This window comes from Lissotriton vulgaris, chromosome 1_1, assembly GCF_964263255.1.
Source record: "Lissotriton vulgaris chromosome 1_1, aLisVul1.2, whole genome shotgun sequence".
NCBI classification, from domain to species: Eukaryota; Metazoa; Chordata; class Amphibia; order Caudata; family Salamandridae; genus Lissotriton; species Lissotriton vulgaris.
Genome location: NC_141685.1, coordinates 761550868 through 761571105, shown reverse-complemented (window position 1 = coordinate 761571105; position 20238 = coordinate 761550868). Strand labels below are relative to the sequence as shown.

Here is a 20238-nt window from a genome sequence, read left to right as displayed (position 1 = left end):
GTGTGCAGGTGAATGGTACAATACATAAAGGATGTAGTGATGTGCAGTGCGTGTTTATGATATGCATGTGCTGGGATTATGTGTGCCTGCGAATGATACAGTGCACAAAGGGTGTAGTGCTGTGCAGAGCGTATGCTGTATGCATGGTGTTGGGTGTATGTATGCCTGTGAAGGATACAATCAATGGGAGCATCTGGGTTCCACTTTATAAGAACAAGGGATGGATGGAGAAACATGAGCAGAGGAAGTAGAAATCACCCCCAACAGATTTGTGTATTGTGTCAGTCCTGTAAGCTGGATGTGACATTAGAGGAAGGGAGAATCCGACTCAACAATACACTTCAAAGGGGCCCAGCGAAATCTGAAGAAGGAGACGGGGCTGATAAGAGAATCATGAAGAGTAGGGCTGAGGCCAGGGGGGTGGGGATATCATATCACTGTGGTCAACATCCAGGCGTGAACCTTTAGTCACTTCACTGGCCAGTGTTGTGGAGCTACCAGATTTGGAGTATTGCTGCTGTGACAGACTGCTTTCTGACATCAGACCTCTTGAGGCGGAAGCCGGGAGGGTCACTACGCCGGGTTTTTAAAATTTGAGCTGTGCACTTGTGATTATTGTGTTTTTAAAACAAACTCACACCTGCTCTGGGCATTTACCGCGCTGCAGCTTAGAGGCAGCGGCGGGATTTGTTGTGTTGCCGCGATTTTCGGGACACTGAGGCCACGCCCATCAACACCAGGCCACGCCCCCCTCCACACCAGCATTTAAAGCACGCTGATTCGCTAGCGCATTGCCTGACATCAGACCTCTTGAGGCGGAAGCCGGGAGGGTCACTACGCTGGGTTTTTAAAATTTGAGCTGTGCACTTGTGATTATTGTGTTTTTAAAACAAACTTACACCTGCTCTGGGCATTTACCGCGCTGCAGCTTAGAGGCAGCGGCGGGATTTGTTGTGTTGCCGCGATTTTCGGGACACTGAGGCCACGCCCATCAACACCAGGCCACGCCCCCCTCCACACCAGCATTTAAAGCGCGCTGATTCGCTAGCGCGTTGCCTGACATCAGACCTCTTGAGGCGGAAGCCGGGAGGGTCACTACGCCGGGTGTTTAAAATTTGAGCTGTGCACTTGTGATTATTGTGTTTTTAAAACAAACTTACACCTGCTCTGGGCATTTACCGCGCTGCAGCTTAGAGGCAGCGGCGGGATTTGTTGTGTTGCCGTGATTTTCAGGGACACCGAGGCCACGCCCATCAACACCAGGCCCCGCCCCCCTCCCTATCACTCACCCCTACTTGACATATGTGCAATTTCCGGAAGCGCAGCGGACGAGCGCAGCGGGCGCGCCTAAGGCAAGCCCGTCTGCGCCCGTCCGCGACCAGACCGCGACCGGGGCCGGCCATGCTGCCGGTAAGACTGCACACATAGATAGGATTGTTTGGACGCGTGAAAACCTATGGTCCCTAAACACTCTGGCCGACACATGTTCTCACAACATTGACCTTGGGTCCCACAATCCCCCATATGTCTGCAAGACCTGTGGGTTTCAACTGGATATTCCAGTCGGCAGAAGGGCTGCTCGTTTCATCAACCCACCGATTAGTGAAGACATTAGAGCGGGACTACTGAATTGCAGATCCCTCGCAAAACATGCCGTTGACATCTGGCTGCTTTTGGAAGAGCACCAGTGGGATTTGCTGTTTCTAACAGAAACTTGGCTCAATGATGATAACATGACCGCCATTGCACTGGCTATCCCCCCTGGGTACAAAATGTGTTCCTCTAACAGGCTAGGTGGAAAAAGAGGAGGGGGAGTGGCTGTCATATTTAAGGAACAGCTCACACTCTCCTCTTCTGCCCCCACGGCCATCCATGGTCTGGAGGGACTACACTTTTGCTTTCAGATTGGAGCTCAGCTATCTCTAGCGGGGTTAGTCATCTACCGCCCCCCGGGGGGGGGGAAGAGCCCATCCTGATCACTCTGATGGATATTATCATCCAGAGCTCACTCTCTCACCCTCACTTTCTGGTTGTCGGTGATTTTAATATTCACATGGACAGGACAGACTGTTCTTCAGCGGATTTACTGAGGTCCACTCTGAACTCAGCCAACCTTAAACTTATTAATGAGGGCCCTACACACAGAGCGGGCCACATGCTCGATTTAATATTCTCCAACATCACTAATATGATGGCTAACACCCCATTACCCCTGATATGGTCAGATCACTCCCTGATACCATTTCAATTTATAGTAACGGCGGATAAACCTATGACCAGTAAATGCTCGTTCATGAAGAGACAATGGAGTAAGCTGGTCCCAGCTACTATGGGTCCACACCTAGCTGAGACCATGCCGACCTTCTCCTCCAATGCGGACACCGATGCTCAGCTTTTTAATGACTGGATCGGGAATATGCTAACATCTATAGCTCCGGCAACAGCCACAATATCCAAACGAGACTCCCCATCTGCCCCCTGGTTTTCTGAGGAGCTCAGAGTGCAAAAATCGCACTGTAAAAAGTTGGAGCGACTTTGGAGGCTAAATTATGATCCTGCAGAGAAGGCCTACTATAAGGAAGCCTCAAAAAAACTGCATAAAGCCATCAGAAAAGCAAAAAAACAGTACTATGCGAACTCGATTCAGCTAGCTGAACATTCAAGCAAAGAAACCTTTAAAATAGTTCAGTCATTTTTCAAACCCATATGTATTGAGAGGGAAGTTTCCCCATCAATCTCGTTTTGCAACAGCATTTCGGACTTTTTTGACTCTAAAATCAAGAAAGTATATGAATCTTTTGGGCCAGTGAAGACCACGGTTAAATCCGATTTAGCGGGCTTAACACCGAACTATGCTACCCTGACACAATTTGATTCAATAGACCTAAATACGGTCAAGCAGGAACTAAGTTGTTGCAAATCGGGCTCGCCAGACGACCCTTGCCCTCCTAAACTCTGGAGCCGCATAGCTGATTTTGTGGCCCCCGCTATTCAACGCATTTGGAATTTGTCCATCTCATCGGGGGTGTTCCCGGATATTTGGAAACATGCCACTCTTCTCCCCCTAAAGAAAAAATCTAATGGGGACCCTAAGGATCTCAATAATCTCCGTCCAATCTCCCTCCTTGCAGCACCAGGCAAAATGCTTGAAAAAGTTATCCAGCGGCAATTAAATCAATTCATTGAATACAACAAAACTCTACATAAGACGCAATCAGGCTTCCGACCTGGATTTAGCACAGAAACAGCTTTAATTGAGGTGGCAGAGTCAGTAAGGTGGTCGATGGACTCGGGAGACTCAGCGATGCTGGTGCTCCTGGATCTGTCAGCCGCCTTTGACACGGTCGACCACGCTATACTACTGTCTCGACTAGCGGAGATAGGCATCCAGGGTCAGGCACTGGAGTGTTTACAGTCCTATCTGACTCAAAGAACTCAGAAGGTGGCATTAAGGGACGTATTTTCTACACCTAAAGCGCTGAACTGTGGCGTTCCACAGGGCTCGGCTTTGAGCCCACTTTTATTTAATGTTTACCTGGCTCCACTCTTTACGCTGATCGCCAATTGGGGGATCAAGGCAATCTCATACGCCGATGATACCCAATTGGTGTTCCCATACTCAGAAGTGTCAGAGGCATCCTTCTCAAATTTCAAGGGGTGCCTACAAGACGTAGCCTGCTGGATGAACACCAATAAATTAAAACTCAACACTAGTAAAACTGAGGTGATCATCTTTGGCAGAGACCCCCCCCCACCATCTGATTTATGGTGGCCGGCAGAGATGGGTCTAGCTCCCTCGCCCAGCCATTCAGCAAGAAATCTAGGTGTGCGGTGGGATGATAAGTTGTCCTTTGTTTCACACATACAGCAAGTCGCTGGCTGCTGTATGAGCAAGTTGAGGAATCTACGTAAGATTCTTCGACTTCTACCAGTCAGCTGCCGAAAAACCGTAGTCCACGCCACAGTCACATCCAGGCTGGATTACGCCAACGGTCTGTATTTGGGCCTACCAAAGTACCTTATACAGCAACTACAACTGGTTCAAAATGCGGCTGCGAGACTTTTAATGAGGATTCCGTTCAAGCACTCAGTCTCTCCGTACCTCCTCTCCCTTCACTGGTTACCAGTTGCTAGTAGAATAAAATTCAAAGCACTTACTCTGGCCTTCAGATCCTTATATGGAAACTGCCCAAATTACCTGAAAGTTCGACTTCCAAGGTATTCCCAATCTCGTTCGCTCAGATCCAACAACCATGTGCGTCTGAAAGCATCTAGAGTAAAAAGAGCCCGGCTGGGCAGACGAACCTTCTCGGCCAATGTGGCCAATCTATGGAACTCACTACCCATCACCCTCCAACAGGCCCCATCTGAAGCCTGTTTTAAACACCTGCTGAAAACCTGGCTGTTTACCCAGTCTCGCTAAATGCTACCCTCTCCAGCCTCCATGGTCTGATACACTTGTTCTCTCAGCGCAGGGACACCTCCTCGTGAGGTAGCTGTTCGCGCTATACAAAATTCTGTATTATTATTATTATTATTAACAGAGTGGGCACTTCAAAGAAAGCAGATCCTCCAACATAAAACTTCAAAGCCTCAGACCCTAAATCACATTTGGTATCTGGAAATGGACTATAAGAAGGGGAGCTTAAGACGCACATACATTTTGAACTATCAAGCAGCCACTCTCAGGAGGAGAAGCCCTGCAAGACTTCTGCCTTTGAGCAAGCCTAGGGGACAATACCTGCTAATCTCTCAGCTGGGTGAGAGAATGTCACCCAGGGCATCAAGACCACCTGCCCTGGAGCACCAGTGACTGCTTGCTTGCAAAGACTTGTGTGCCCCGTGAGGAACAGGTGGGCGTTGGAGGGAGTGAAGTTCAGTGGGGAATACTGATGAGTGTTTTTACTTAGAGAGGTCTGAGGAGATAGATGCTGCACTGACCGGGTAGTTGCCCATCTGTAGGGAACGTTGTCGACCCCCGTATGCCAGAGGAGGGCCTACATGAAGCGAGCTGTGATTGATGCTGCACCGAATACGTCATCGCCCATGTGCTGTGTTAAGTCTGCATCCCCATATGTCAGAGAGGTCGCAATAAAGGCTGCTGCTGTGCAAATCAGGCCACAGCCTGTGTGTGGTGGAGTCCTGCAACTCGGGCTACCAGTGTGACTTCACCTTAATGTCGCCTATAGTGAATGGGAAGAAAGACACTGCTTCTAGCTGGAGGGAAGTGGGACTCAGGGACCTGCCAATGAAACAAAAGTTTATAGAGGTGTATAAAAGTGTAAGCTAGGCTTCAAATTTGGAGATGGAGCAGGTGGCACATCTCCTTGACCAAAGGTTTTAGAGGTTCCAGGTGTTTGTAGTTGCAGTTGTGAAGAAATCCACTTTGCGGCATAGCATGCTAGTGTGGTAGGTCTCCAGGACTCTGGTGGGATACCAATGCACTCCTACGGGAGATCCATGTAGTCAAACTCTAAGATGTCAGGTTCCAAAATGCTTTATTGAGCGGTTTGGGGTCTGGGTCGTTCCTGGTGAAAAGGTTCAGCCTGTTTGGATCTTCTCAAGGAACCCGATTGACATCTTCAGTAGTTCTGAGTCCTAGTGCAGAGTAGCAGGGCTGCCTGGCCCAAGTGGGGGCTATAAAGATGAGTCAAAGAGGTCTGCTGCATTTGCCACACCACGAATGAAGGAATCGGAGGAACAGAAAAGTGTAAGCAAAGATCCCAGACTAATTCATCCATGGTGCATTATCCATGGACTGTGGGTGTGAGTACCTTAGCTGGGGATTTTCAGGAGTTGCGAATAGGTCTATGTGCGAATGTTCCAGTGTGAAACGTACTAGCTAAGGACTTGTGGGTGGGGTTCCCTCATGAACATGTCGATGGTTCCTGCCGAGCAGATCTGTGAGGTTGCTGTCCATCTCTGGACAGTACTCCGCTATCAGGTGGATGTGGTGGCGGAGTGCACAATGCCAGGTGTTTTGTGCCAGCAAGTAGAGGGGTAGAGAGTAAGTGCCGCCCTGTTTCTATAAGTAGTACATAGCAGTCATGTTGTCTTCCTTGATGAGTACTTTTTACCCTGACTGAGTAGTACGTAGCAGTCATGTTGTCTTCCTTGATGAGTACTTTTTTACCCTGACTGGCGAAGAGCTTGAGATAGTTGATGTGGTGCCATTGTTGGTGAGTGGTTAACACTTCACCAACAGTGGTGTGATTCGAGATATGGCACTCAACCAGCTTGAAAAGAGTCTGTGCTAATGGTAACTTGCAGAATGGAGTCAAGGAAAGGCCTGCCCTGTAATACGTTGCTGATGTTCCACCACAGCAGACAGCGATATGAACTGGCTGTCACCAACACTAGCTTCTGAATTTGATCCTCTGCCTGTGACCATCGAGTCAAAAGGCACTGCTGTAGCGGGCACATGTATAACAGACTTGGGGCACCATGGTGATGAAGGAGGTTGTCATTCCGAGGAGAGGCATAAAGGTTCTGTGAGGTGATATTTGGCTGAAAAAGAGGTAAGAGTTGCTAGAATGCTAGGACCCTCTGTGGGCTAGAGTAGACCTTGCCTATGACCGAGATCAGTACTACACCCTTAGGAGGGCCGGATTTGGAGAGGCTGTAGGTGAGGGTTGGTGGTATTAATAGTGAACCAGAGGCTGTGGTCGAGTGAGAGTATATCCTGGTGTATGTACTAGCCGCTGGTGCTGGTCTGCCCTCTTGATCAGGCCATTGTCGAGGTAAGGTAAGAAGTGGATGCCTCTCACCTTAATTGGGCAGCCACCACTGCAAGGAACTTTGTGAAGACCTTTGGGACAGAGGTGATGCTGAATGGAAGTACTTTGAACTGATAGCAATGGTCACTTACCATGGGTAGAGTCAGTGGTTGGGATTGATGGGATGTAAAAGTAGGCATCCTTGATATCTAACACTGTAATGTAGTTGCCTTCTTTAAGAAGAGGGACGACCCCCTGCAGAGATACCATTTCGATTTTTTTTAGCTAAGTTTTCATAGGCTTCAGTGGAGGCAGCGTTGTAGAGATTTCCCATTTGGAGATGTATGAAGAATCTCTTCTGCTTCATGTAAAGCTCTTCCTGGAGCTGCTGAAGGGTGGGTTGCTCCTAGTTGTCAAAGGATTCTTTGGCTCTGATGCAGTCTTCGATCTGAAGGGAGTGGTGACTACGATGGCGGCTTAGAGGCTGGTTTCAGCACCTGAAGGGTGTTTGGCCTCAAAGGTGTTGGAGGCCTGTGGAGCACCCTTGAGTTTAACGACCAGGAGGGGTCGAGGCATGTGGAGGCTCCGAAGCCTTTGTCCAGTGTGGACAAGAGCCCGAAGATAGTGGAGGTCCTGAGAGCTGCACCTTAGTTTGAGGGCTCAATAGCCAACCCCTTTTGGGGACAGTGCTGTGCCTCAACTTGGGCCCTTTTGGAAGGCTTGGCATGTTTCTCACTGCTGCCCATACTCCCGGTCCATGCCAAACTCTTCATCTGGGGTCTGGAGGGCGTGGAGGCCTCCTAGACATTTTCCTCTAAATTGGAGTGAGGAAACAGTAGTCTCAGGATTGGGTGATAGCTGGTGTGGTGGAATAATCAAGGTTTCATCCTCTTCACTCTCCTAGACGTCGGACAAAGTATATCTCCCCCCCCCCCCCCCCCGAAGATGTCCGAGGCATTCTCAGAGGCTTGACGTTGCCACCTCTGGCATGCCCACCTTCTCTCCCATCGATACGGACCGTTTTCATGAGCGGAAGGTTAAGCGGTCCTCACATGTAGTGTGGTCAGGTGAGAGGCAGAGGCTACACACCTTGCGGTGGTTGGTCTATGGGAACTTTGCACAGTATTAGGTACAGTTACGAAAGGGCGTCCATTCAGTCATCTAGTGCGAATTCTCCTCCATGAAGAAAACATAGAAAAGAGGGGACTGTGGTTCTGTATGGGCCAGAGGCACTGGAGGTTATGAGTCGACTGTGGGGCGGTTATGGCAGGTGTTGTCAAGCAACATGGAAGGAGTTTTTTTATAGTGGGATTTTCCTGTTGGGCCCAAAAAAAAGAGCATAAACTTGGACCCCCGGAAGTACACATGCAAATCAGATGGCAGAAAAAAATACACATGGAGTCGGTGCGCTTTGCCAACTAAGGGGGGATTCCAAAAGAAGGGAGGCGAGAGGACACTATTTACCACTCAGGATGGTGGAAGGTCCAGTAGCAGCTTAGTGTCCGTACAAAGTACTGGAGATGCAAAAAAGGGGGATTGCTGCACTGTTCCTGTAGAGAGATAAGGAAGTAGGGGAAGTTTTACCTGGCGTGACCAAGGGTGTTCCAATGATACCCTGGGGCATCCATTATGTTGGATGTAGTTGCCTCACACACCCACTACTCGAGCTCGGCGGTAACGGGTAGGTCACTACGTGCGGTCACTTCCTTATCTCTCTACAGGAACAGTGCAGCAATCCCCCTTTTTTGCATCTCCAACTAAGGGGGGAACCACATCATACCTTGTGACTCAACACTTCTTTGAAGAATAAAAACCTCCAAACGTCTGAGTCAATCACTACATGGCAGGAGTATGCAGGGCATGTGTATCCACGCAACGCAGGTTACAAAAAGTGATTTACAAAAAAAGGAGGCCCAGTCCAGATAAAACGCACCTATCACTATTTGTAAGGGTAGTACAGTTCTGTGGTGCAACGATCCGGGTACCAGCCTCCTAACTCCTCATACAAGAACAAATTCTCACAGATCAAAAAATGTGATCAGCACTCAACAATTATTTGATTCATTATACAAAACGTGTAGTCACAGGGTATCTTCATATATGGCACAGACTTCGTTTTCAATTTTCATCAAACTATCCTTTATCTCTTCTTTTTATACAAATACCGTGTTACAAATATGTTTGCTTAGAGATACTCTAAGAGAAAAACAACCAGAATGAGAAGATTGTTGGGAACTTACCCTTTTAGGGAATCCAATCTGAACAGATAAAACGGTGATGTGCCAATTAAAAAAACACTCAGGCCACGCACAGTCCAAAGGAAGAACTCTATAATTGCTTTGGAATGATCTGTAATTCAAGAACCTCACAGCTTAGAACATTTTTCAGGACTTTATTTGCTCACAGTCTAATTGGAGACATACAATTAAGTGTGTGGTAATTGTTGACTTTCAGCCCAGTATCAAATGCTGAGGTCTCATCAGGACAGACAGGATGAAGGAAAGAATCGGGTCAAAAGTATAAAGGGAAATTTGAAATAAGCATTTCTGAGCAGCAAGCGAGTATCGAAAAAAATGTATGTTCAACTGATCTGCCAAGATGCCTTAAGTCCAGAATCGTGCAGATTGTATTCCCCATCAGTGCCTTAAAGTTTATAAAAGGTGGCAGAAAACACTTTTTTCCCACCATAAATGAAATGTATGTACTACACTAGCAAAATACATGACGAAGATTTCATGTACACAGAAAACTAAAAGATGCATGGTGTAGTTAGCACGATTGACCCTAATTAATGAGGAGAAGGAGGAAGAAATGTAGGTGTGTCAATTGCGTTGCACAATAGCTGTACTATACCCGAGGGGCATACTGGGGGAAGGCACTTGGTAGTGAATGCCCTTGCCTACTATTGCTTCTGGTTTTCAGTTCCATCTGTGTAAACAAGCACAACAAAATATTGGATGATTTATTTTCCCACCTAGACACCGAGGGTTGGTTTTGCAGGTCATTATTTTAATCTTCATATATTATCCTTCTGCCATGAAGTACAGTTGAGGAACTATCCAAATCCAGAACTCTGAATGACACCACAATGCATTCACAAACTATCAAGACGATGAACAAACACTTCAATAAATAATCTGTGCTGTGTCTACTAGAGGTTTCTGTAGAATGAAACACTAATGTTAAGCTGAAAGCTTTCATACAATCCTGAGCTACATACGATGGTTCCCCCTTCGTAAGAAAGCGTCCATGTATCAGATATTTTAGAGTCAAAACTGCAGAGGTGGTGGCTAGAACTGGACCTAAAATCTGCTTGCTACTTCAAGACACAATACGAAAGTTATTTGATTAATTCCTTGAACTACTGGGTCCGGGTGTGAAGTCTGAGACAAATATGCAATCCTCCCTTTTGACTGCGGAATATGTTAAGCACACCATGTAGGTATGAATAGGAATAGATTTCATTAGCACTACAAGCTAGATGTTATCCTTATAAAAGACAGGCTTTCGCAAAAAGGGGATACATTGCAGTCTTCGTTTCTAGTGTGGAAACTGTGTAGAAGGCACATAATGCACAATAGGCATGCAGAGCATTGCTATCCATCGTATTGCCTTATCACCATTGCTAAAAAATCAGCCTGGCCATCAACTTCTTACCAGGCATATGCTAAAAATATCACACAAATATTCCATTCAAAAGTTTAGTTTAGCAAAACAGTGATGTGCTGATTTGGGTTGGGGATGATGCAACCCTACTAGGGTAGGAGCCGTGCAACCGAATCCCACATTGCATGGGAGTAATGGCCCAAGAGGCAAGCAGTGTTCACCGATTGCAAGGCTAGGCTAGTTGATGAAATAAATAAGTTTCCCCAAAGGTGTCCAGACTCTTGAAATAGGTGCCATGTGGGGTGAAAAGTAATGCATTGGGGCTGACCTTAATGGCTAATGCCTCCACAACCAGGCACTCAAGAGAAGGCTGCTGGGAGAGGAAGGCTGTCTCTCCTGGGGCAGGATGGTGGTTTTGGGCAATCATTGCACAGGAACCCCAGGAGAACATCGGAGAGGGCTTCATTGAAGGGGAGCAAGGGCTTAGCTGAAACCGTTCCTGGGTAAAGCACCTTGGTCAAAAAGTTGGTCTTGAACTCGACTGCTGGCAACTGCAGGCCCAGGACCTACATTGCCCTGCGCATTGCAGAGGCGAAAGATGCGACTTCCTTCAAGACTGGGCCTAGTGGGGGAAAGCAAGCCAGAGTCCGGGAAGTGTCCAAACCACTAGCATCGCCCAAATCCTCGTACCAGTTTTCAGCAGGCTCAGGGAACTCCTCCATAGCACCAACCCCTTCCTAAGCATCTCCCCTTTCAAGGAGGGAGGGACCACAGGAGTATGGGAACAGGGCCTAGAAGTACAGAGTTTGAACAGAGAACTTGCTGACAGTGTTAACTTCTTTTTCTTGTGCTTCTTTGACTTATCAGACTTAAGAGGAAGAGGTGTTAGAGCGTCTTCAATTGCTTGTTATACTACTTCTGTAACTCAATAGGGGTGTGCTCGATATTCAGATGCTGTGTGTAGGACACCATTAAAATTGGCCTGCTTGGTGTCTGGGAGGCCATGGAGCAGGGCATTACCACCACCCACATGAGAGTTCAGGAGCATGAACAGCAGTTCTGCAGTTGCTTTCTTGGAGAAATGTATTCACTTTATTCAGTAGAGAGAGGTGGTACCAGGCCACCTGGCTTTCATGGCAATGTGCTCCTTGCGGATAAGGATGTGACAAGTGACTTGGCACTGGGTGAAAGGTATGGATTAAATATGCTCTGCTTCATGTTCTTGAGCCTTTTCGGTTTGTTGTTTTTTGTTGTTCTGGCGAAAAGGAGAAGGAAAATATTACTTACCCTGTAACCATCCCTTTGTAGTCCCTAGGAGTTGTAGATTCACATGCTATGCGTACTCCTGCCCTCTAGCTTTGAGTGCAGATGTTCGCAAGTTGGTTTTTTCTCAAACTAAGTCGTCGGTCTCAAGGTATCTTCTGACTCCTCCCATAACCCAAAATGCATCAGGGGTACAAATCCACCTCAGATTATTTTTCCCCCTGCAGGTGTGTTTAGTTATTGAAGTGAAGTATAGGTATATGCACTGGCATTGTGAGAATTTACAATAAATGTGATAAAAGCCTGAATTACTGCGCGCTTCTGGGAAGGCAGGAGGCTGCATGTGATGCTACTACACTGCAAGCCACAAACAGATGGTTCCAGGTAGCTTTTTTCCCCATTGCAGCCTGTATTGTTGTAGATGTACATGATTTGCATAGTCTATAAAGCACTGCCTAGCGAGCAGATGAAGTTTGAAACAAAGGTCTTAAAACAATTTGGCCTTCAAGAGCCTGTTGATAGGCTTGAACATCCGCAAAATAAGTTGTGTTAACCATGTAGCAGCTTTGCAAATGTTTGCTACTGAGATGGTACCGAAGATGGCCATAGTAGCCCACTTCTTACAAGTGTAATGTGTCCTTGACACTGCATTTAGTGCGCCATTAGTTTTAAGATACCATGTCTGAATACACCAGACTATACATCTGGTTGCGTCACTGTTCGAAATGTGAGGCTTGCAAAAGCAACCAACAGATGCTTAGTTTTGTGGATGGATTTAGTAGTATTTATGAAATAAATTAGAGCCCTGTTGCCGTCAAGTTTGCTCGTAAAACCACACTATCCTTTTGGATATGGATTAAGAGTTCCTCCACTGTTAATACCCCTTCTGATTGAGGAAACAGAAATAACGTAGGCCACGTTCCAAGACTAGAATTGTACCTCACAAAAGTGTAGCAGTTTAAATAGGGGCACTGCAAGTCTTCCTAATAATACACTGAGGTTTCGGGCTAGGCCTGAGGAAGTTTTTGAAGGAATTTCTTTTGAGGCCCTCCATGAAGCCCTAACTGGAAGTCTAATCAGGGACAGGTTTTTTCGCTAATTTGCTTGTAAGTGCCTACTGCAACTAGATTAAGACACATTTAGATGTATAATATTGATTTCTGAAGATGCAGCAAATAGCAGAGGATATCCTAAAATGAAGCTTCAAGTGGGTCTTAATGAGTTCCTAAGCAGTAATGAACAAAGCTTTTCCAAGTGGCTGCATAACAGGTGTGCATGGTGAGATTAGCAGCTCATGGAGGCTTTGCATACACTCGTCTGCGACCTGAGGTGCCAGATGACTAGATTAGTTTCCCTGAGGTTTGGATGTCTGAACTGCCCCAAATGCTGTAAAAGGAGATCTGGTCTCAGTGGTAGCTTTTCGTGTGGATGGTCCAACATCCCTAGAACTATTGAATGCCATATCGGTCTTTCCTAAATTGAAAAAGTGACTAGACATAAGGGTCAGGCGTCTGTAATTTTCCATACTATAGATTGAGGGGGAGTGGAGAAAAAGCATAAGCAAAGATCCAGGACTAGTTCATTCATAGTATATTGTCCCCGGACTGTCAATGTGGGTACATGGAGGCAAAGTTGTGGCATTTTGTGAGGTGCTAAACAGATTGATTGTGGGGGAACCCCATAGCCAAAAGTACCACTAAAGCACTTGAGAAGTCATGCCCCATTCATGCAACTGTGTGATACATACTGCTTAACAGGTACGCAAAGTCGTCCACCCATGGCAGATGCTCCGCTAGGAGCTAAACCTGATTCCGAATAGCCAAATGCCAGATATTTGGGGATAGAGCTGAGAGCTGGGGCAAGTAAGTCTACCACTGCTTGTGGACATAGTACATTGCAGTCATGCCAGTTTTAATGAGGACTTTATTGCCGTGGATGACCCTATAAAATGTGCAGAGTACAAATCTCACTGCTAAACATCTGGGGGAATTGATGTGAAAATACTGTTGGTGTAGTATCCAGGTACCCTGTACAATCTTGTGGTTGAGAGGACGGTGGTAAAGGTGACGTGCAGTAGTGGGTCAAAAAATGCATGTCCAGCAATAAGTCCTTATTCGACCACAGGAGTGTGTGTCGAGTCCCAGGCTGTACCAACACTACATCTCTCATTGACCTCGGTGACAACTGCCTCACCTGGCACTTCTGTAGTGGACACATATGTCTCCTTGTATACGGTACTACTGCAGTGTATAAAGTCTTCATCACCAACAGATTTATCATCATTCTTACTGTAAGAGGATGTGGTGTCTAAAAATACGGCAACCTTTGAAATGCCATCACGCTCGGTTTGGCTAGCTTTTCCTGTCAGTGTTTAGCACAACCTCTATAAAGGGTTGGATTTGAAATCTTTTCACACTGTCTGTGAATCCTAGCGTGTGGACAATAGACACTGCATATTGAGTGCATGTTAGGCATTGCTGTCGGCTACTGCTCTGTATGAGGCAGTTGTCAAAGTATAAAACAATGTGAAAGCCTTTGCAACGATGGTGTGCCACCATCTCCACTGAAAACTTGTGAATACACTTGGGGCTGCTGTTGAGACACTGAATGGGAAAACCTTGAACCGATATTATCCATTTACCACAATGTGAAGGTAGGGGAGAGGCACCAGATGGATGGGGATATGGTAGCGGGTGTCATTGAATTAGAGGGTCACCTTGTGATCTCATGTGCAGAGCAGCCGACTGACATCCAGCAAGGGGTCATTTTGAAGTGTGAGGACAGGCTTTTTCGGCTCAAAAGCTGGAGGTCTAGGATAGGCCGCAGTTTCATCCTTTTTGGGAATGGGAAAGTACAGCAGTATTCTTTTTGGCACCACTGGTGAGGGAGCAAAGGCTTGATGGCACCACTGGCGAGGGGTACCAGCATCTCCAAAAGTCTACGTTCTTCACTCATTGCGTGGCAATGAGGTAGAATGTTTGTTTGGTGGTGTGAAGTGTTAGGAAGTGCCCCTAATGTACCAATAAGAGGACCAATTTGGCTAAGGTTATTTTTCCAACTACAGGAGGAATAACCTTTTTTGCCCTCTATTAGGTGTGTAATGATCGGTGGGGGAATAGTGATCGAGTTTGTTTGGAGTAGGGGTGTCCCTTCACGAACTTGCATCTGCAGTTTCCACAAAAGCCACCTCTGCCGAAGGATCTGGCGGCAAAGCCATCCTGAAAATACTGGTGTTGGCAGTATTCCTGTCTTTGGAGAAAGGTGGTATCATTGGCACAGTCTTGTCTGATGCTTCTGAAAGGCACAACAGGTAGGTACACAGCACTCTGGGCCTTCGCAGTATCTGTAGCCTTTTTGATTTTCTCAAACATAGTACCCACTGGAGGGCTTGTTGCTCCCCACTGAAAGTTTAAGTTAATGAGGTGCTGCTACAATTCTGGCTCAAACTCAGACACTAAGTTGTGTATGGTGGCGTAGTATCCTGGAAGAGTATCGCCCTTGAGACATTACTACCCATTTTGCCTCAAATTCATGACCTCTTGTGAAATGCCTCTGGTAAATGCTTGACCAGGTCGCCTATCTCCTTCCAGCAAGAGAACATTGGGACTGAGTTGGCAATACGCCACTGGGTGACTGCCCCAACAAATATTTACTTCCCTGCAACAACATTCCAAGGTTCAAACTATTCTTTCAAATGCGCAAATCAATGGCTTTAAAAGGATTAGTGTGTCCCTGTCCATTAATCATAGACAGTTCCAACAAATGTAACATACTGGGATTATTAGACCGATAAGAGAAAGGGAATATCAAAAACAGAACAAAACAGCCACATCTTAAAACACATCCCAGTCACACAGAAAGACAAACACAGGGCAGGGTCAAAGCAAGGAGAAGCAGTAATATGTAGAATACATACAAAAAGGCTTCGTCCAGGAAGAGAGGCGAGAGGCCCCAGCAAAGCTGGATAAAGATCAGAAGGATGGGAGAAAGCCCGCTCTTCCTCTTCCTCCAAGGCAGCCAGACTCTTTAGCAGGTCCGGAGGAAGCAGAGGGGAGCTCTTGGGGTCCTAATGACAGAAAGGAGCAAAGTGAGAAAGTGGAACAGGAAAGAAAGAGAGAGCAATTTGGGCATGTACTGATACACAGGAAGGAAGGGAACCTAGGATAGGAACAGAAACTAGAAAACACACTCCGAGCAAGAGCAGGGATGGGAGCAGGAATGAAAGATAAAAGCAAGGAAGGGAAGAGCAACACTAAAGTGCAATGGGAGAAAATAGAAAAAACTCTATTTAAGTGTAGAAAAACTAAGAAAATCAGGAAGAAGGAGCAATGAAGGGCATTGGGATATGGCATCCATGAAAATTGGCAAATTAAAAAAAAGGAGGACGAGAGCTGAAAGGCATAAATGATTAGGAAGAGTGGATTAGAAATACAAAGACTGCACTGTAGCAAAAAAGAGTGAAGAAAAATAAAGTTACAAAAAAAGAATCAAAACGGGGAATGATTAAAGATCAGAAATAGGATCAAGGAAAGTAACCATGGAAGCTGCTGTGGAAATGTATATAAGGGAGAGATGTCAGTGAGAAAGAGCTGCAGCAATGAGAGCTGGGACGAAAGCAGAGAAAAAAAGAAAAAGAAAAGTTACTCAAAATTCTTAATCTCGGAAATCCTTCACTGTATTCATGAACAGTGCATATTTCGCCCAATCCTGAAACACTTTCATAAGCCAGAAAACTTATTTTGCTGAGCTAATGGTACACTAACTATAGAAGGTTAAAATTTAAGTCAGTAGTCCAACCTTTTAAAAACATTTTTACAAAATTACAAAGTACAATGAAGTGATCAGACAGGCACAGTCGCTTTAGCGGGAGAACAGTCTGTGTGCCTTTAAACCCTCAGGCTGATCTTTTCTACAAGGGAATATCCGAGCAGAAGACTGGCAGATCATGCTGGAGCTTTTATGTCACTTTCCGCATCTTGTGGAAGAAAAGTTAATAATACATTCAGTAAATATTACTCCGAGTGTGGGTTGAATTCAATGAAGCTTCCAATGGTGGAGAACTAGGACAAGTAAATAACCTTTGCTTCTCCATCATAGGACTTTCACTGACATTAGTGGAAGCGTGAATAGAATTGCAAAGGCACCCACATTTTCACCCAGACCATAAATGCCTTCTACCCCCAATAGGTTTTATACAGATGCTTAGGAATTAGTCCTTTAGTCCAGGCAATAAATCTTTGAATTAGTTCCTCTGCAGGTTTCAGCAGCGTGGCCATTTCTGAAAATGGCAGTTGTGGAATTTAGGTAAATCTCTTGATCTACCCTTATCCATCTAACCATATCCAAAGCTCTCCATCTCCTTCCTTCTAGCTCGCTCCCTTAGCAAATGTCTCTGTCTAGATATATTACACAGTAGCGGCGGGTCCGAGTTTACATAGACCGAGAGCTTTTAGCTTCACAAATAACTGTCACTCTTTGACCTAACTGTACGAAGTGTACTGAAACAAAAGTTTAACCACCTAGGCTCCTGTAAAGAAAGCTTTGTGCTGATCTGTTGAGCGGGCGCCAAGGAAATGTATCCCAAAGGTAAGATTTCCAAGATTAATTACCTTAGGAAAGTTTTGCTCTTAGATACAGAAAAAAGGCTGAAAAGAAATGCACCAAATTTGACAAAGTTAGAACTTTACTCAGAAAGCGTGCCATTTGTGATTTGATGTATATCTGTTGAGCCGTTTGAGAAATCTGAGTTTAAAGAAGGAATCTGGTCAGGAAAGAAGGGGGTAAAAAAAGGTAAGGATATCTGGACTTAAGATGTCCAGATAGTCAATCCAGATTGGCTGGTCACACACAACAAGAACAATATTTTGTGGCAGTCCTTACAATACCGAACTCAAGGACACGGTCCCAACAACCAGAAAAGGAGTTAAAAAATATAGGGGCGTGGGGGGTTCAAACACAACCCTGCACTAGAGGCATATTGGCTAAAATGCTAACATTCTACACTAGTGACTAAAGTGTGGGTCACCTGAACGCCATCTTGATGGAATCAAAGCTGTAAAACTTGCAGCACTTCAATTTCAAATTAACGAAATGAGGGGGGTTCATTTTGTCATAGAAAATATGGTGAGTGTTATTAAAAGTTACAAATGAAGCAGATGTAGGCCTTTTGATTCACAGAAGGACACAAACTTTCACTTGCCTTCATAAGTTCTGTTAGAAGACTGCACTCTCACTTGAGCTAGAATTTTTCGGCTGGCAACACTATTGTGCTCAGGAGCCAGGCAGTGAAACTGGGAGAGGATGGATGTTGATGCAAAATGTAACTGTTGTGGTACGACATACGATGTCGAGAAGAACGGGAGTGGCGAAATGAGCTCGAGGAGATCTGAATAACGGTGCTGTTTGCGCCATGTGGGACAATTAGGATGATATAAACAGGTCTCCAGGGAACAATAGCCAAATTCGCGGGGAACAAATGGAAACAGTAGAAAAATGTAAGCAAATGTTCTGCTCCAGGCATGTCAAGGCAAACATCACACCTCTTTCGGGGTTGAAAGTGACTGCCAGAAAAGATATGGATTGATTTTTCCCCAGAGATGGAATATTTTCTGGGGCGTGTTAATTTAGCACGTAATAATTCTCCTGTCGAAGTAGTGAGTGTGGCACAGACTTATTTTTGGTGCCTGGGAGGTGCTCGGCTTTTGAGGATATCCCACGCTGTACTGGCGAAGCCCAAAGGTGCAGGGCCCCATCCGTGCTCGTTTACATAGAACAAGAATGTGGTTTTCCATTTTTATTAGCACAGTAGAGCAATGTATTTTCAAAAGAACGGAAGCAAGGTGCAGATGGCTGCCATTCTAGCATATGGATATGAAATGTTGCCTAAGGCCCGAATTCCCTCCATGAAAAGAAGGGACCTACATTTGTATTGCTCCGGGCAGTCTGCCATTTTAATGATGACTTGACTATCTGTTGTAAGTACTTGGTCTTTGAAGCAGCCATGACATTGCATCCATTGAGCATCTCATTTTTCTTAGCAGCAGTTGGGTATCAATGCTATGCACAAAGACATCAACATTTAAAGGGAGTTGCACATATAGATGGTTGCTTCACTTTTGGTTCACAGAATAAAGTGGTAATGCTTAGCAAACTGCAAGCGCTTTTTTAATGGAACTGCCTTTAGTTCAATGGTATCGAGGACGGACCCTAGAAAATAAATCCAGCTTGTGTGAGTCAGTGGAGATTTTGTATGATTCAATGCAAGGTCGAGGATGTGACACTGCTGGGTTGGATGATGCAGCCTCAGATCGCAAGCTTTCTTTTAACCAATCATCCAGGTAAGAAAAGACATGAAGACCCTGGAGGGACACACATGCAGCATGCAATTCGTAAAGATATTGGGGGGGGTTTGACATGAGGCAGATACTTTTGATATGTGGGAATGTAAAAACATGCATCCTGTAAATATATTTAAGGTATGTGCACCTCCATCTACAGAGGCAAAAGAATGTCTTGCAGCAACAGTGGTTTCTTGAGGTGTTTGTTCAAGCACTGTAAGTGCAGCACGGGTCGACATGCTCCTGATTTCTTTAATTTCAGCGGAAAAACCAACCAAAACAAGCATTGGAAATGCAATAGGGCTCGCATTAGGAAAGTTTGAGCAATTGGTCTTATAATTGTTTTTTTTTATTTATGTGTTATTTTTTCAAATAGCTAAATAGCTTTGTCATTTACAATGCCTATAGCATTTGTAATGCAACATGTTTTGTATTTACGTGACTTATATGTATTGATATTACAAATAGCAATGCTTTTAATTTTTTTAAATACTTAAATAATTTATTTAATTTGTAATGGCAATAGCTTAAATTTTTGTAAGTAACTTTTGTGAAGATTATGTTCATTGTATTTCATTGTGACGAAAATCCAAGAACAGAAGTGAAATATTAACATCTTTTTTTGATTTGTAATAAAGCGTGAAAGCTTGAAAACAGCTTGAAACATTGAAAGAACATATTTGAACCAGTGATTCTGTGGTGGTGCTGAGTGGTGCTGCTGAGTGGTGATGTGGTGGTGCTGTGGTGGTGCAGAGTGATGCTGTGGTTGTGCTTGGTGAGTGCGGTAGATAGATAGAGTGAGTGCGGTAGATAGATAGAGTGAGTGCGGTAGAGTGAGGGAGGGCGGTAGAGTGAGGGAGGGAGGGCGGTAGAGTGAGGTAGGGAGGGCGGTAGAGTGAGTGAGGGAGGGTGGTAGAGTGAGTGAGCGAGGGTGGTAGAGTGAGTGAGCGAGGGCGGTAGAGTGAGTGAGCGAGGGCGGTAGAGTGAGGTAGGGAGGGCGGTAGAGTGAGCGAGGTGTTGTAGAGTGAGCGAGGTGTTGTAGAGTGAGCGAGGTGTTGTAGAGTGAGCGAGGTGTTGTAGAGTGAGGGAGGGAGGGCGGTAGAGTGAGGGAGGGAGGGCGGTAGAGTGAGGGAGGGAGGGCGGTAGAGTGAGGGAGGGAGGGCGGTAGAGTGAGGGAGGGAGGGCGGTAGAGTGAGGGAGGGAGGGCGGTAGAGTGAGGGAGGGAGGGCGGTAGAGTGAGGGAGGGCGGTAGAGTGAGCGAGGGCGGTAGAGTGAGCGAGGGCGGTAGAGTGAGCGAGGGCGGTAGAGTGAGCGAG

The 20238-nt window shown here is 45.8% G+C and overlaps 1 protein-coding gene across 4 annotated transcripts in view; it reads right to left on the bottom strand.

Moving 5' to 3' along the window:
• SMG7 (SMG7 nonsense mediated mRNA decay factor) overlaps nucleotides 1–20238 on the bottom strand; it is a 582851-nt gene that overhangs the window by 45807 nt on the left and 516806 nt on the right. For 2 of the 4 annotated variants that reach the window (XM_086955704.1, XM_086955713.1), the window contains exon 18: nucleotides 15502–15651. The exons of the other annotated variants lie outside the window; for them this stretch is intronic. In XM_086955704.1, coding sequence (XP_086811830.1) covers nucleotides 15502–15651 — 150 coding nt within the window. The remainder of the gene's footprint in view (nucleotides 1–15501; nucleotides 15652–20238) is intronic. 4 annotated transcript variants of the gene reach the window in all.